Here is an 18,721-nt window from a genome sequence, read left to right as displayed (position 1 = left end):
TCCAGACCAATACAAATAAGGGATTGGCTCTGAGACGCTGATTGTGAGATTGAACTTCAGAAGCCAAGAAAGCAGGAAAGCTGGTTCTTTTTTCCCCTGGGAAGAAGGGTGTATTTCATAGAATCATAGAATATCAGGGTTGGAAGGGATCTCAGGGGGTCATCTAGTCCAACTCCCTGCTCAAAGCAGGACCAATCCCCAATTAAATCATCCCAGCCAGGGCTTTGTGAAGCCTGACCTTAAAAACTTCTAAGGAAGGAGATTCCACCACCTCCCTAGGTAACGCATTCCAGTGTTTCACCACCCTCCTAGTGAAAAAGTTTTTCCTAATATCCAACCTAAACCTCCCCCACTGCAACTTGAGACCATTACTCCTTGTCCTGTCATCTTCTACCACTGAGAATAGTCTAGAACCATCCTCTTTGGAACCCCCTCTCAGGTAGTTGAAAGCAGCTATCAAATCCCCCCTCATTCTTCTCTTCTGCAGACTAAACAATCCCAGTTCCCTCAGCCTCTCCTCATAAGTCATGTGTTCCAGACCCCTAATCATTTTTGTTGCCCTTCGCTGGACTCTCTCCAATTTTTCCACATCCTTCTTGTAGTGTGGGGCCCAAAACTGGACACAGTACTCCAGATGAGGCCTCACCAATGTCGAATAGAGGGGAACGATCACGTCCCTCGATCTGCTGGCTATGCCCCTACTTATACATCCCAAAATGCCATTGGCCTTCTTGGCAACAAGGGCACACTGTTGACTCATATCCAGCTTCTCATCCACTGTAACCCCTAGGTCCTTTTCCGCAGAACTGCTGCCTAGCCATTCGGTCCCTAGTCTGTAGCGGTGCATTGGATTCTTCCGTCCTCAGTGCAGGACCCTGCACTTATCCTTGTTGAACCTCATCAGATTTCTTTTAGCCCAATCCTCCAATTTGTCTAGGTCCCTCTGTATCCAACCCTACCTGCCACCGTATCTACCACTCCTCCTAGTTTAGTATCATCCGCAAATTTGCTGAGAGTGCAATCCACACCATCCTCCAGATCATTTATGCAGATATTGAACAAAACCGGCCTGAGGACCGACCCTTGGGGCACTCCACTTGATACCGGCTGCCAACTAGACATGGAGCCATTGATCACTACCCGTTGAGCCCGACAATCTACCCAACTTTCTACCCACCTTATAGTGCATTCATCCAGCCCATACTTCTTTAACTTGCTGACAAGAATACTGCGGGAGACCGTGTCAAAAGCTTTGCTAAAGTCAAGAAACAATACATCCACTGCTTTCCTTTCATCTACAGAACCAGTAATCTCATCATAGAAGGTGATTAGATTAGTCAGGCATGACCTTCCCTTGGTGAATCCATGCTGACTGTTCCTGATCACTTTCCTCTCGTGTAAGTGCTTCAGGATTGATTCCTTGAGGACCTGCTCCATAATTTTTCCGGGGACTGAGCTGAGGCTGACTGGCCTGTAGTTCCCAGGATCCTCCTCCTTCCCTTTTTTAAAGATTGGCAATATATTAGCCTTTTTCCAGTCGTCCGGGACTTCCCCCAATCGCCATGAGTTTTCAAAGATAACGGCCAATGGCTCTGCAATCACAGCCACCAACTCCTTTAGCACTCTCGGATGCAACACATCCGGCCCCATGGACTTGTGCACGTCCAGCTTTTCTAAATAGTCCCTAACCACTTCTTTCTCCACAGAGGGCTGGCCACCTACTCCCCATGCTGTGTTGCCCAGCGCAGCAGTCTGGGAGCTGACCTTGTTCGTGAAGACAGAGGCAAAAAAAGCATTGAGTACATTAGCTTTTTCCACATCCTCTGTCACTAGGTTGCCTCCCTCATTCAGTAAGGGGCCCACACTTTCCTTGGCTTTCTTCTTGTTGCCAACATACCTGAAGAAACCCTTCTTGTTACTCTTAACATCTCTTGCTAGCTGCAGCTCCAGGTGCGATTTGGCCCTCCTGATTTCATTCCTACATGCCCGAGCAATATTTTTATACTCTTCCCTGGTCATTTGTCCAATCTTCCACTTCTTGTAAGCTTCTTTTTTATGTTTAAGATCCGCAAGGATTTCACTGTTAAGCCAAGCTGGTCACCTGCCATATTTACTATTCTTTCGACACATCGGGATGGTTTGTCCCTGTAACCTCAATAGGGATTCTTTGAAATACAGCCAGCTCTCCTGGACTCCTTTCCCCCTCATGTTATTCCCCCAGGGGATCCTACCCATCAGTTCCCTGAGGGAGTCAAAGTCTGCTTTCCTGAAGTCCAGGGTCCGTATTCTGCTGCTTACCTTTCTTCCCTGTGTCAGGATCCTGAACTCGACCAACTCATGGTCACTGCCTCCCAGATTCCCATCCACTTTTGCTTCCCCTACTAATTCTTCCCGGTTTGTGAGCAGCAGGTCAAGAAAAGCTCTCCCCCTAGTTGGCTCCTCCAGCACTTGCACCAAGAAATTGTCCCCTACATTTTTCAAAAACTTCCTAGATTGTCTGTGCACCGCTGTAGTGCTCTCCCAGCAGATATCAGGATGATTAAAGTTGCCCAGGAGAACCAGGGCATGCGATCTAGTAGCTTCTGCGAGTTGCCAGAAGAAAGCCTCATCCACCTCATCCCCCTGGTCCGGTGGTCTATAGCAGACTCCCACCACTACATCACTCTTGTTGCTCACACTTCTAAACTTAATCCAGAGACACTCAGGTTTTTCTGCAGTTTCATACCGGAGCTCTGAGCAGTCATACTGCTCCCTTACATACAGTGCTACTCCCCCACCTTTTCTGCCCTGCCTGTCCTTCCTGAACAGTTTATAACCATCCATGACAGTACTCCAGTCATGTGAGTTATCCCACCAAGTCTCTGTTATTCCAATCACGTCATAATTCCTTGACTTCACCAGGACCTCCAGTTCTCCCTGCTTGTTTCCAAAGCTTTGTGCATTTGTATCATATTGACCAGCTACCTGGACCCTGAAGAGAACACTCTGGCTCCAATAGCTAATGACACCAATCCCAGAGAGGAGGCAGAATGAGCCAAGCATGAGCTGAACCATGAAAAGTGACCTGAGAAACCAGACACATTCTAGAAGCCCCCCTGTTCTTACATGGCTCTGACTGCCGTGGCCATCCAGGAGAGCACCGAGCAAAGGCCCATATGCCCAGGGCGCCAAACCTGCCTGTGCATCTGCCGAGGGTGCCAAACCTGAGCGACGCTGTGACCCCGTGTGCCAGGTTGCAGTGCTACTCTCTGAAGTTTGGCCCGCCAAGCTCCCTCATCATAAGTCACGACTCAGGATAGTCGCCAAGCCAAACTTCGTCAGGACCCAAGTAGGATTGCCACCTCCAAGAGATAGAGAAACTGGCCATTGCCTCCCCACCAGCCTGACCTCTCCCCTGGGCCATAACTCCCTACAGCCATCCCCTCCCAGGAGCCTCCTGGGAGCCCCTCTCCACCTTGGTTCCTGCTCCTTACTCCTCCCTGCTGGTAAGGCTCAGGTCCATCCAGCTTTCCAGTGCAGAGAAGGATAGGAGTCTCCACCACTGCAACAGCATGCTGAGGATCTGGCACACGGAATGAGACCTGGGTGCCGTGCAGCAGTGCTCCCAGTGGCCATCACACAGTAGTGGAAGCAGCCACCAGTGCCCCTGCACACAGCAATGGCTGTCACTTGCAATGTGCCGGGGGATGGGAGGAGAGGAGTTCCTGTTGTAACTTACCAGTGAAAACCATCCTGACACATTACAACTGGCATCACATGGGAAAAAACAGCTAGGCTGGCTATAAATCAGCCAGGTGTTCAGGGGTCCCCCTGACATTGCAGGCCCTGTTCAAGTGCGTTGCAGGCACACTTGTTAATCTGTGCCTGAGATTAGCTCCAGAACCACTGTTATCCAGATTCAACAGAAACATGTTAAGTGCAAAGGCAACTTTAGAATAGGACATTGAAGATATTCCATTCAACCACATACTTCCTCATTCATCTGGTTGCAGGAGATATGTGCAAACAAGACTGAATAAAAAACTAGGCAAAATACTATCTATCAGAAGTCTCGCCTCTCCTTGAACTGGAAGTGAAAACTGCAATACATCAGGCTGTGTGACACCACCTTCCAGGATGCAGGAGGCAACACAACTGGTCATTCATTAGCCCTAAGGAAAGAGGGAGTATGGCTGTCCACCTTCCTCAGTTTTCTTTGTTTCCTCCATGTGAAAGCATAGAGGAAAGATCATCTTATTAATTTTTTCTAGTCCTGCTGTGGGCAGCAAAAGGAACATCCAGCATGTGAGAGACTTGTTCCCCTGTCTGAAATAGTCATTGGGCCACGACCCTGACTCTATAGGTCAGTGGTGAGGATACGCACGTAGGAGACCCATGTTCAAGTCCCTCTTCCACTGAATATTTATTTATAGCAAGTAGAACAGCTTTAACAGGCGAGGTTCACAGAGCCCACCTTCACTATAAATAGCCCAGTAGTTAGGGCACTCAACAGGGAGGTGAAAGATCTAGGTTCATGTCCCTGCTCTTTATTAGGCAGAGTGGAGATTTGAACATGAGTCTCTCACAGCGTGGGTAAGAACTCCAGCCCTGGGCTATTGGGTATAAGAAAGGTGGGGTGGCAGCACCAATGCCACCATCTATTGTGAGAAAAGGCTGACCTGGCTTAGGCGCCTAATTCCAGGAGAAAGCTCACAGCTCTGAATCCTGAGTGAGGGGAGGCGCCTCCCTTTGGCCTGGATTTAGGCACCTAAATCCTTGAGGGGGCAGGGCTTAGGCCACACCCATCTCCTCAGCATTTCCTACCATCTAGGTTAGACAGCTCTCCACTAAATTTGCTGGCTTCTCAGGACCCATAAGATACCTACATCTCTCCATGCACACAACTTAGGGCTATGGATTCCTCAAGGTGGCCTGTTGCCTAAAAATTCAGCACTGCAATGTTGATCACTTTATTGATCAATGCTGTAAGGTGTTCAGTTTGCTCCAATATTGCTCTTCAAATGCAGTGAAGTATTTCAAGAAAAAATATTAAACTCAAATATTAAGTTTGCAGAGTTCAAAGCCCCTTCCACAATTCACACCACAGTCATGAAAATGAGGCTTATAATTTACTGTGCACTTTGCTACCTTGATGCAAAAGTGAAGAAAAACATTATTTTCCCTATAATTTAGCTGTTAGCTTTTTACAAATGGGGCACACATTAAACTGGTATGTATGTAGAATAAGGGATTAATCCTGTGAATAATACACAGGAAAATATTTCAGTGTTGGAGACTGGTAGAGTGACGCTACAGATTGCCCATTGTGATCCTACAGAAATAGAAATATGTATACTCTTTTTTGAAGCTGAATGCTGAGGTGGAGACTACAAACAACATAACTGTATAGTCTTTATTTGTGACTTAAATCAAAACCCTCACAATCCAAGGGCAGGCATTTCCCGTGCCAGGAGGAGAAACTGTAGACTTTTTTTTTTAAGTGGCTGTTTCTCTGTAGCAGTCAGCACTATTATCATTCCTAAACTTTATCTTTTAGCAAAGAGAAGAAACACATTTTAAAACTTAGTACAACGTTCTCCATTTAAAGCAGATGTTGATATGCTGATAGTCCAGATAATCAGATTTAGCATCTGAGAAAAGCTTGTTCCTGAACTAAATGCACTAACAAGCATGCCAGGCTTCACTGGTTAAGCCATACTAAAAAAATCTTGTATTCTGGAAGCTCTCCAGGATAGCCTAATTTTGTCCCTTCTTGCTCCCACTTATTAATTCCTGCTCAGACTGTTCAGAATGAGCATTGGCTAAAATAGCCAAATATTTATTTGCTCATTATAATTTCCTTCCCAGCCAATCTGAATTCATTTGTAAAATGCCAAGTGTCTTTGGTGGAGTCTACTTCTTGAAGACTATCTGCTGCTGCTGAATTGGTACTTCCTTTCTGCCTCTTAAAAACCAGTGTGCTTCTTTGCATCATGCTCTGTATTTGAACATTATGGGGTATATTTTCAGCCATGCTAAAGGCAGGTCTCCCTCTTTGTGGATGCAGCTGGCACCCATAAAGTTATGTGGGCAAGTCTGAGAAGTGATACCTCTACATACACAAATCAACTACTCTGAATCGCTATTACTCAGAGCTGCATTCTCTGTTTTCACCCTCTAACTAGTTATAGGTATAAATGTGTACATGGCTCATACCTGGAAGAGGGAAGCCACCATTATGAGAACTTATCCCACAAATCAGATTTGTGTTCAGAGGCATTTAAAAAAAAAAACTCAGAAAATGTCCAGACTTGGTACACTGCTCCCACATTCCAATACTGAAACTATAGTAGACACCTAGGCTAGGTTATTGCAACTTCATGTACGTAGTTCCATTTACAATGCTGATGAGACCCATAAACTTAGTTTTAACTTCTTAGTAACAGCACCAGAAAAATGTTTTGAAATACTTCAGAACACATGCATTACCAACCAAAGCAAAAGCATAACTTTATTGCTGTAACCCTTAACTCTCTCACAACCCACACCATTAACACATATCTCAACTTATATGGTAATCTCCTGAAAGCGGGATCATTGTCTTTTGTCTACAATGTGCCATGTACATCTAAAGCATGGTTTAAATAATGGAATGGAACCCTTATGTTTCTAAAGTTCTGAACAAGTTAGACTGGATTCCTGTCTGAGGTTGGATTTTTTTAAAATAAATCAAAGCAACTTTAAAATTAATATACAATTTATGACCTGTATCTCTACAGTATCTAAACTGTTTTTTAAAATATTTTCTTAGTCCATAAAGTATTGTAAGATAGAGATGTTTAGGGTACATACTCTTCAGCTATTATACAAGGATTTTGGAACTACACATTTGTGGCCTTCACCAGAGATCATTAAATGAATAAACCAAATAATTGATCATATACACAGTAAATTTAGACTTTTTCTTTTTAAATTCAAGTTTTGATTCTCATTAGTGGAGGCCTAGCTGCTAATTGGTATTTTGTGCATTTTTGGAGTTTAGCTTTACACAAGAAGTGTTAAACATATTTCTGTTCTTTACTGTCTAGCATCAGTATGACAGAATGGCCAGAACAGAAGGAATCTGGATAGATAGTTCTCTTATCAGGCTTTCCCCAGCCAAAGTTTCTGTAGCCAGAGTTCTAAACAGAAAGCATAAGCTATTAGACATCAGCAGAAGTTCTCAACACAGAAAGGCGGTTCTCAACACAGAAAAGCTTCAGGCTTCTTTCAGCCTAGAATGCACACAAATAACAGAGCTTTCTCCAGCACACACTATAGATTGGAACACGTCAGGGTGACTGATTTTCCACTATAAGGATCTCCCAAATCCATTCTCCAGGAAGGGGGAATATAAAAACAGCATAAAGAGATGCTCACTGCAATTAGACTTGTCAGAATTTCCCTCTAAACTCTTGTGACCAATTAGGACCTGGTTGCAGTGTCCAGGGGAGCCCTCCTCTCTGCAATGCTGCCACAGTTTTCAGAGGAGCATCTAGCCATGTGCAGTAAAATTTAACTTAATGTGCAAGATACAATATTGGTCACAATTCCTGGTCAGACACTAAAATGACGAAAACCTTTGCATTTCTCATTAAAATTGGAGGGTTCTTTCACACATCATTTACTAGCCTACACCACTGCACTTGCAACCTTCTTGAAAGCTTTTTGTATTACCACAGATGTAACCATATGGCAGATATTTACACATAGTCTTCAAAGATCTTTGAGACCAAGGTGTGCAAGCAGCAGGAGAGTTTTTGTTCTCGATCTTGGTTGATTCTTGAGGCAGAGTTACCCACTGGGAACTGGGTATTGGTGTTGTGCTGAGATTCCCGAAAGAAGGAATTGCCCTATATGCTGTCTACCCACCTCTGATCCTGGACTGATGTATGTCGTGTAAATAAAACTAGTTACTCTTAGGCCTGGCCTACAGTAGGAAATTAATTCAGTATAACTACATCACTCAGGGGAATGAAAACTCCATAGCCTAAGTGACCAAGATAAACCAACCTAATCCCCAGTATAAACAGGAATGTTCTCCCATCTACCACGTCTTGGGGAGGTGGAATACCAATGCTGACAGGAGAAGCCCTGCCATCAGCCTAATTAGCATCTCCACGGAAGTGGTGCAGCAGTGCAGCTGTACTGTTTTAAGTCCAGACAAGCCCTAAGAATATAAGTGTCACCATTTCCTCCTCCACCGGAAGCAAGTCTGAAAGACCCTAGACATCTACTATCACTTGTCAGAGGTGCAGCAATACAGTAAGCTATTCATCCAAAAAACCAAGAGAAGATATGCTCTCTTCTCTTGTTGATAAACCATCACCCAACAATGCTATTGGATACTTTGGGGGAAATGGGGAGAGTAGGAGACCCTGTAATCATATGAAAGGATTTTGAGCTGCTCTGTTTTGTTTCTTAAGCACAGTACTGAAAACATTGCTCTTCCACCATTAACTGAAAATAGGGGAAGAATTGAAATAAAATTAGTAAAAAAAAAAAAATGGAGTGGCAGCAGTAGACTGTGACATTACAGTGCATAAGTTAACAATTAAGCATATGCTAAAAGAAATAAGGTGATGGGTTATAGTTTAAAAGTTTGGTAATTTAAGTGTGTGTACAATGTTGGCACATAGCCAAGGACAGTGAATTGGCAGTTTCAAGCAGTTTGGCCTATGGCTGGTGTGTTGGGAGGGAGAGTAAGGACTGAGGTTAGGTAAAGGTCACTCCAAAACTGAAGCGAGGGGGTCAGTCAGACATGCTCAGTCCAAAACTAGGTGAGGGTCCCCAAACCACAGTAGTAAACATCCCATAATACTAAGTCTTTGTTTGACAGTTAGACTTAGCATTTATGATTGGTCCATACTCATAGACCAATCAGAGAGGGTCTGAAGGTGATTGGACAACAGGTATGCTAATACTAGGATTGGCAAACAAGCCAATCAGAACAGGCCAAAAATTGTATAAAAGACAGAGAGCAAGCACGCAAAAGTCAGTCAAGTCAGGAGCAGGAGAACCAGAAGAAACCTAAAAGAGCAAAGGAATCAGAAGTAGCAGCAGAAACAACCGCAGGTTGACAGAAGCAATGCTGCTGAGGCAGAGTAGAAGGATCCTTAGAGCAAAGAGAAGCCTACAGAGAGTAAACATGTTATCTATAGTATAGAACAATGGTTCTCAAACTGTGGGTCAGGACTCGAAAGTGGGTCACAACCCCGTTTTAATGGGGTCACCAGAGCTGGTGGTTAGACTTGCTGGGGCCTCAGGCCAAAGCCAAAGTCCTACCACACTGGGCCAAAGCCTGAGCTCCACGGCCCTGTGGCTCAGTTTACAGGTCCCCCCCAACTGGGGCTGAAGCCATGGGGCTTCTGCTTTGGCCCACCCTCCTTGGGCAGCAGGGCGTGGGCAGGCTCAGGCTTCAGTCCATCCTCCTGGGGTTATGTAATCTTTGTTGTCAGAAGGGGATCACGGTGCAGTGAAGTTTGAGAACCCATGGTGATAGGGTTAATGAATGTGTATGCTGTGGATAATAAAAATGAGTGTTTGTGGTGTGTATGTTTATATTACTATATATAAAGTTTAGAGTTTACTAAGATTGCTGTCAGTGTCCTGCATAGGATTGATATCTGCAGAATATAATCCCTTAAGCCATTCCACCTATGACATTATGGTCTTGGATAGTTTAATTTGTATACCTGTGCTAAGGGATTTATGTTTTAATTTAGGCTTAGATTAATTGTATTAGGAAAGGTTGGTTACACTAAATAAAGAAAATACTTTGTTTTGGAAAAGTACTGCATTGGTGTCAGTCCTTTGAGCAGATGGCTGTATCCAGGTCCTCCCAGGGTGAACAGATCTAGTCTGTTCTGGTTTCAGAGTAGCAGCCATGTTAGTCTGTATTCGCAAAAAGAAAAGGAGTACTTGTGGCACCTTAGAGACTAACAAATTTATTTGAGCATAAGCTTTCATGAGCTACAGCTCACTTCATCAGAGTTTCCTGAAGGACATAGGGAAATCCTTGGTAAACCCTGGCAATTCTACTCGGGCAGCCCCCTCATTTCACCTTGCAGGAACAAATTAATAGATCAACATCTTGGGAACCCAGAAGTAAGCAATAGGAAGGCTACTCTGGGATCCTTGAGTGTGTTCTTGGGGTAACAGTAAGTGTTGATGTACAATTAACATTTGATGTAACTCTGTCTCTACCTAGGAAGGTGCAGATCCATACTACAAAACTGTTGAAACCCACACTGTTGAAACTATTTTCCTAAATAACAGGAACATATTTAACTGAAAAGTGAACCTAAAGCAGCAATTCCACATTCCAATAATGTGAGTTAAATAAATGCTACTAACTATTTCTCCTTAAGAACTAACCACTCAAATAATCAAAATGTGGCTGAACATGTTACAGAAGTTTCCAAATATTTGTTACAGCTGTCCCGATAAAATATACTTAATCAAACAGCAATATTTTTCTAAATATCTGATTTTAGAATAAGGTAAATAGTAAACCTTTAAAAATTGTTAATTTTACATGTTAAGTAATGAAACCACAATAAAATGCCTTATCTGCATATATTAAACTTTAATCATCATATATACTCTGCCACCTGAGAAATGGTTGGGCTTCAGTTACACTCAGTCATCTGTTGGCAAAGACACATCAGAACTCTTATTTCATGATGTAGCCAGAACAGAACCACCTGGGAGCTCTATTATAGCCAGAGCTATAGCCCTGTTTAGCTGAGGTTGTTAATCCTGTCAAAATGTTTTCTTCCCAAGAAAAAATCTGATACTGGATGACATCCCAGACCATTAGCTCTCAAGGTTCCAGAGTAGCTGGAAAGGTATTTAACTCTAAATCAGCTAAACAGCCAGTTATCTTTTTATCAATATCATTTAAAGACATTTCTGAATAGGGCTGATCAAAAAAATTTCCATAAACTATTATTGAAGGAAAATGGATTTGACAGACAAAACATTTCATGTTGATGTTTTCAATTGAAACTAAGCGATCTGACTTTCCTGAATTGAAATGTTTCATTTCTGCTCAGTTCAACATTGAACTGTGTTCTCCTGAACTGCCAGTGCCTCATGACAGACGTAGTTCTGGTGCCTCAGAATTCTGTTCCACTCTATGTGCCTGGGGCTCACTGGCCTAGACTAAATCTCTTACGATGCACCACAGCCACGATGCATTGCAGTGAGTCAGCAACAAGGGAGACTGTGGTGAATAGTGGGTAATGAAAAAGGAGGGCCGTCCTTGTGAGAGAATGGGGGCATGAGACACAAGAAACAATTCCTAGGAGGCACCGCAGAAGTTCAGGCAGACAGATTAATGTCAAACTGCCCTGACACAAAACCTGTATTTGGTTCAACAAACTGAAATATTTCATTTGGATTTGCCCAATGGAACATTTCCAATTTTTGATGAAGTCAACTTCCTGGAAATTTTTCAAAGAAAATGAATTTTCCATTTTTTGCATTGAAATTTTCTATGGAAGAAAAATCTGACCAGCTCTACCCATGACTAATTTGTTGGGTGGAAGTCAAATTATTTTACCACAAACTTTCCCACATAAAATATTACTGCAAATATGAAAACAAAGACATCTAGATTTGTACTCATGGAAGAAATGGAGTTGTTTCTATAAGACATATTATTATTGTAGGATAATTAGAAACTGTTAAATATAGAGACAGTATCTTCACAGACACCAATATATAGTTCTCCTCTGAAAATTACCTTTGTAAACATAGAATCATGAGCGGTCTGTTTGTTAGTTCTTGATACTTGCCATATAAAGCATGCAACTTTACAAGCGACTTTTTTCCTATCAGCTGTGAAAATGCAACCTGAGCTTTGAAAGTCAAGGTGGGTTTTTACCTCCTAATGCGTCACAGTCAATAACGAAGGTTCTGCAGGCCAGATACCCTCAAGTTATAACCATACTATCCCATTGTCTTTGAAATTCTGCCCTCGGTGCCACTGGTGCAGTACCCTTGCCTTCAGTATGTTTGCACAGGTGAGAAAGCTTGGAACTTACTGAATTATTTTGTGGATGATGATGGAGGAACAGAATCCAGCTTGGTCTCACTTAGTAGGGTTAACAAGAGGTAAAATAAACAGTTCAAATATACTTTAATTACCAAAGACAGGGAACAGATCTCTGAATATACCCAGAGCACAAAGTTGTTGAATACACAGCGGCCTTCTGATGCTTTTCAGAATAAAAGTGCATGTAAGTGTCTCCTTTAACACACTTTTTGAAATTATGTTAGAAAACAAATGCTCATCTCTCCTAAATATAACATGTCCAACAAAATAAATATTTACTTTTTCATTTTAAAATTTTACAGAAAAGTTTCCCCAATGGTTAGCAGTTGGAGTTAACTGACACAGGGACAGAGGCAATAACTGAAGCTTTACCCTGCTGTTCCTTCAGTTCCTGATAGATAGGAAGTCTCTGCTCCTAGTGCTGCAGAGAAATTTAAGAGTACTGGAAAACCAATTTCCAAAATCCAACTCAAACAGCACAGAATTTGAAGTCCTCCTCCCTCCAGTTACACATCTGTGTCACAGAGACAACTCCCTTCCCCTTCAAACTTAGGACTTTTCCCCTTGAAGCTGAGGAGTTTAATGTGACACTCATCTCTTGGGCCCACCTCCTTTCTCGCCTACAAAATAATTAGTCACAAAATGGCAATCATTGTTTCTATAATGATACAGACAAACTGGAGGGAGTTCTGAGAAGAACAACAAACATGTTCAAAGGCTGGAGGGACTGACTTACAATGAAAGATTAAAAGGGCCAGGGATGTATAGCTTGCCAAGCAATGATTAATGGGGGATGTGAGAACAGTCTACAAATAGATGGAGGGTGTAAACATTAAGGAAGGAGAATAATAATTTACAGAGGTACACAGGGGACAGAAGTATGACTAATGAGATGAAAGGGAACATTTATGCTGAATTTGAGAGAGAACTTCCAAATATTTGCCAGTGGAATATTTCTGGCTAGGGATCTATGCAAGTCACAGCACTTGGGACCCTTAATAATTAGACTAGATGAAACACTAAAAAGTTTACTGTAGACAACAGCTTGGCATTGGCAGGAGGATGGACTGGATAAACTAAATAGTCTTTTCCATCTGTAACTCCTGTGATCCTATGAGACATGTTACACCAATGCAACAGGGCAATATATATAACATTTAGCAGAATACAAACGTGACATTTCCAATTGGAAATAATAGTTTAATCTATAGAACTGACAATCAAAATATTGTCAGGTAACCTGTTTGAAGTCATTAGTGTGTCAACCTACTTTAAAGCAGGAAAAAACTGAGGCCCTATGTGAAACCATCTTTTACTTGCAGCCCAGGCTACATCTGTAAGCACTGAGGAAGAGATGAAGGGTTCCTCTTCAGAAGTTATATGTGATGCACAGCCATACAGACAGATGGGTAACATCCCAGTCCATCATAAATATGGAACTGAAGCAAATAATATGGAAGGTAAATGCAACTCTACTCCTTCTCCTGCAAGGATTTATGAAATCAGAAAAAAAAATGCTTCTGAAGTTATCATGTACAATGCAGACCACATAAATAGTAACTGAAATGTAAACTAAATGTACAGAAATAGAAAACATATGTCAAAAGCACATTTACTTGACCCTATTCCACCAAAAATATCCTTATTTCCTGTTCGCAGTTTAATTCATCACAATCTACAATCATCTTTAGTTATATAATCTAATACATATCCCACATGTTGCTGTGAGTATATACACTCAGAACATCAGAAGAAAAGTTTTATTATCATACCCTCTTAACAGATATTTACAGAGATTATGATTCTTAAAGTCACTAAATATTATTTCCCTTCCAGTTTCCTTTATTTTCCCAAGTTAAAAACTCAGAACATGTAATATTAGGACAATGCCATATTTGTAAAGAGCACTGACTCTATTCTCTCCGAGCCAGATTGTACTTGATTTCTTGCTTCCCAAAATATTACAATTGAACTAAACATTTCTGGTGACCAATCATTTAACAAACTAAAATATGATCAAATAATGGTATCTTAGGACTTATCTCCATGGCAAGTTACTGCATGACAAGTCAGGGTGTGAATCTACAGTGGACCAGCCTACCACTCAGTAAAGTTCCATGTGAACACTGCTGCAGCTCAGTAAAAGTCCATAGTGAAGCTTAGCATATTACTACTTGAAGGTACAGTATGCCCACTCTGGGACTTTCAGTGTGATGCAGCAATGTCTAAATGGGACATTACTGTGCAGCAAGTCAGGGTGTGAAACTATAGTGCATGAGCTTGCTGCACAGTAACTTGCCATGTAGACAAACGCTGAGACCACTATTGTGCAAACAGTTAAAATATAAAAGATACAGCAAAGAGTCAGCTTCAGCTTTGGAGCTGAACTCATATTGGACAGAGAAAAGGCCACCTCCTTCCAGCCAATGTCTCTTGAGAGAGAGGGTACCTTTAAATGGTGTCCAGAGTTCTACAGGATCACACACCAGGATTTGCTTATCATAAGTACTCTGTACAAAACTATTCAGGATGAGCCCTTAATCCTGAGACTCCGGAAAGACAAGCAGGAATCTCCATGAAGTGGGACGCCCAGAGATAGCTGCTATATTGAGTAGCTATAAGATGCTTGGAAATAGTAGGGTTCCACAACTACAGTCAATACTGCAGGCCTTCCACACTGAATGGAACTCTTACATTTGCCTACAACATATTTTCTTGGTCATCTAGTGGGGGGGTTCTCAACCAAGGGGTATGTGTAGCCCTTGGGGCACGCAGAAGTCTTCCAGGGGGTACACCAACTCATCCAGATCAATGTTTCTCAACCTGGGGTTTGCGACCTGGGAGGGGAGGTCACATGTGCAGGTCTGGCATAAGGGGGTGGCAGCCACACCACAGGAGGCTCCACAAAGCCAAGTTACATGTTTCAGCTCTGCGTGGTGGAGCACAGGCTTCAGGGGTACAGTAATCTGGAAAGGTTTAGAACCACTGACCTACTGAATAAAATCTTTAATATATGGTCAAAGAACTTAACTTGGGCATGACCCATGAATTTCTTGACTCAATATGAGAAGGCTTACCATAGCTGCCTTACAATTAAAACAGTGCCATAGGGGGTCCTCTGTGAGTCTTTCTTGCCTTAGATACAGACCACGCTCACTCCAGGCCACTTCCATCATCATTGTGCTTTATTATACTGTTCTAGCAGGCCATTGCATGTAGTGCTGTCTACATATTTACACATCCCAGCCAGCTCCCCCTCTTGCGTCTGGGGGAAAGGTGGCGGCAGCAGCCAGCTCTGCCTTCCTTCAGGGTCTCTACCCCTTTCCAGGGCTTCCTTCCTCTCTATTTATCTGCTCCTAGCTGCTGGGGCTGCTTCTCCCTCTAATTAGCCATTCAACTGTGGCTCCACCTGTTAATTGATCCTCTAATTAGGTCCCAATTAACCTTTATTAGTGGGGATTTGAGTGACAGGGTACTGGGTCAGCTCCTGCCTCAGGATTCCTGTCACACAGAGGAGATGAAGGATCTAATCCATGGGCTGGATGGGTAGACAAGGTTTTTCCCCTTCTTTTAAAACTCAGACAGATAAGAATTATAGACCCCAGATATTAAACGTTTCTGAAACAGTGTTGCTTCTGCACTGAAGCACCCACATGAATACTGTGGGCCAATAGCAGATTCTGTGAAGCAAATTATCAGGACTTTGACTGAAAATCACCTGTAAAAAGCCATTTTCAGGGAACTCTCAACATGACTGCAAAGGTGATGGAACTGCCGCACCCCCGGGGCTTGAAGTGCTTTCCATCATATCCAGGGTTCACAGTTTGGTTCAATGGTTCTCAGCACCTCCACTATACAAATTGTTCCAGCACCCCTGCATAACTGGCCATTACATGCATGAATTCCTGTTTGAATACACAACTTCACCCATGTGTCTCAAATCACAAGGGGGAAGGGGTTGGGGTGGAAACCTATATGGTTGTATCTGTCCTATCTAGAGTTTGAACTGGAGAAAAAAAAAAATCTGGTATTCTCCCAAACTCCACCCCATAAACTAACCTCCATGCACCAGAAACACCAAAAGAAGGCCTCAAAACAAGAAGTAATTCAAAGTACCTTGTATAGATCTTCATAATGTGATAATCCCCTTCCTTTATTTTGTACCAGCAGAAAAACAGTTAACAAATCAGATCTCATCATTATCACTTTTGGACTGCAGAATTAGCACACTACTGAAATCAACAGGCCAATTTACATATATCAGCTATCAGTTCAGGCTGTCAGCAAACGGAAGCAAACATGATTACATTGGTTTACATGTTATTTGCATTCTGAAAGTTATTGAGGAGCACTAAAGATTTAGCAAGCATAGACTCTGGGGCACAAGATGGTAGCCTCCTGGAAAAAATACCAGCTCACTGAGCTACCACGAATCAGCCCAGTTCAACCTCCAATTCTGCCCTTTCCTGCCTGCCTCCTCTCTTCCCCCCACAAATATCCATCAATGCAGGACTGCTCTCCCAGTGCATTTCCTAGTGTGGTTTTCCCCCTGTTTAGTTTAAATGTCTCAGGAGGCAGGGCTCTCATCACTCCCCTTGGGCAATTCTTCCACACCATAACAGATCTTACTCCCAGGATGTTTTTTTCCTGATATTCAGACAAAGTTTTCCCCTTTCTTAATGTGTCAGCTAATTACCCTTGAAAAAGTCATAAAAAATGGAAAGCCCAACTCTGAAACAAGAGCAGGGCTTTACAAATTGTAAATAAACACATAAATAATAAAAAAGATTAATACTGGATGTATGTTAAAGTGTAGTACAACTAATTTTAAAGCAGTATCAGGAGTCTGTATGGTAGCTTCTTGTTTGGGCTCATTTAAATTGCTGACAAAATGGTATCAAATTATTTTTCAAAGGAGAGTGTGTTCTGCTGCTGGTTTTGTAAACAAAACTTTAGCGGTTTCGAATGAACACTACAGGCTGACAAGTTTTTAACCACATGATAAACAGATATATACGGAATAAAATATTGTATTGATGTGACAACAATATTCATTGGCTATCAATCTAGTCAAATATTGCTGATTTGTTACATTAAAAGTAAAAATGATTTGCCTCACATTTCCTCTCTGTAAACAAGGATTAAAATTCCCATGTTTTCACTTTGTGTAAGAATAGCGTTTAGATTTGCAGACAAAGTAGAGTTGCAAGTAGTATATGTATTTCCAGCTATTCAAAATTTGGATCACATAAAGCACTGTCATCATCCATAGATCCAACATATTGAGTTTTATGGTTTACTAGGTTAACAATCTATAAATGAAAGTGGTAAAAGATAAAATTAGCTAAATCTAAGCAATAATGCTTGACTTATTCAGTATGCCCTGTCTTTTTAAAAAAGACGTAGGGTAGCTAGTAGTTTTGTTTAATGTGGTTTAAAGGGCTGAACATTTTTACCCAGCACATAAACATATTGTATGTGTTGTACATACAATAAATGAAGATGCTGCATTGAGAGAGAGAAATTTTAAACCATTAGGATGAGATAGGTAGGAGTGTAGGGGGAGAAGAAAAAGTGCCATTAGGCATTGCCCCCCCTCCTGCCCCCCACTCCCCAGTGGACTGGCTCTGTGTGCAGTAGTGTGGTTCTGCTGCCTTTTTGCCCATGCATAACTGCACAAGGTAGAGTAAGGGCAGCATTTTCTCTCTTGCTTGGACTATATAGCTCTGTTTTCCTAGTTATAAATGGGACTTAAATTAGAAAAGGCTCAAAAAATTGTTTAGTGGGGAGTGTTCTTACCTCCTGGACAGTGCCTCACAGCCATTTTACATCTTCTGGACTCTGCAATGGTTGGGCAAGGTATTGTGTCCTTTGCTGGCTTTTTCACAATTTGCCTTGTTCTTGTTTCCAGACCCCATTTAAATCCACAGGTTTTGTTATTTCTGCTGCAAGTTCCCCATTCACTCCATGGACCCACTTCACAGCCTTCTGATAAAGCAAAACAGGTCATAAATTAGTGGGCTTTGTCTGTATCCGTGTCTTTCTTTCACAATACATGGCAACTCTAACTAGCAAGAGTATTAAATTAGAAGTTATTGCTTGTAAAATTTATTGTTCGGTGAAATCTCAGATTATGATTTTAGTTTGCAGTTTTTACAAGGTAATTGTATCAGAAACCTGAATTATCCTAAAAGCTGACACAGACAACAACTACCCAACCACAGATTCTCTGTAACAATTCCCTCTTCATGACTTTCATTATTTTCATGGTTTTGTAACAATTCTCTCATCAAATGGTGCCTGTTTTATATTTGACACTATTGTAACAAGAAGATTCTAGCTTGTATTTTTAGGTTGTCTATCCTTTGAAACTAAAAATGTTCATCCAGAAGTTACAATCTGTGTCTTCTACTCAAGCAGTGTACAAAGTAGTTTTTGTACCAAAAAGAATGGTCTTTTGAAACTTTGATTGGTGGGCATATTCTGAGACTGTTGTTCACATAAAGGCTCAGTTTTTATAAAAATGAAAACAGAGTCTCACATGACATGATTCCAGATGTGAGGCAAATCCACAATCAAACCAGGGCTGCTCACTCAGCTGCCTCTCCAACAGATCCATGATAGGTCTGTGGCAGCTGCTGA

General features: G+C 42.0%; 1 protein-coding gene across 4 annotated transcripts in view; it reads right to left on the bottom strand.

The window, feature by feature from the left end:
- The window catches only part of RSPO2 (R-spondin 2), a 159,586-nt gene that overhangs the window by 55,388 nt on the left and 85,477 nt on the right, over positions 1-18,721 (bottom strand). For 3 of the 4 annotated variants that reach the window (XM_074942977.1, XM_074942979.1, XM_074942980.1), the window contains one exon: positions 17,879-18,067. In XM_074942977.1, coding sequence (XP_074799078.1) covers positions 17,879-18,067 — 189 coding nt within the window. The remainder of the gene's footprint in view (positions 1-17,878; positions 18,068-18,721) is intronic. The other variant, XM_074942978.1, reaches the window with a different exon arrangement.

This window comes from Natator depressus, chromosome 2, assembly GCF_965152275.1.
Source record: "Natator depressus isolate rNatDep1 chromosome 2, rNatDep2.hap1, whole genome shotgun sequence".
NCBI classification, from domain to species: domain Eukaryota; kingdom Metazoa; phylum Chordata; order Testudines; family Cheloniidae; genus Natator; species Natator depressus.
Note: the sequence above shows the minus strand (reverse complement) of the source record. Positions and strands in the feature narration are given on the sequence as shown.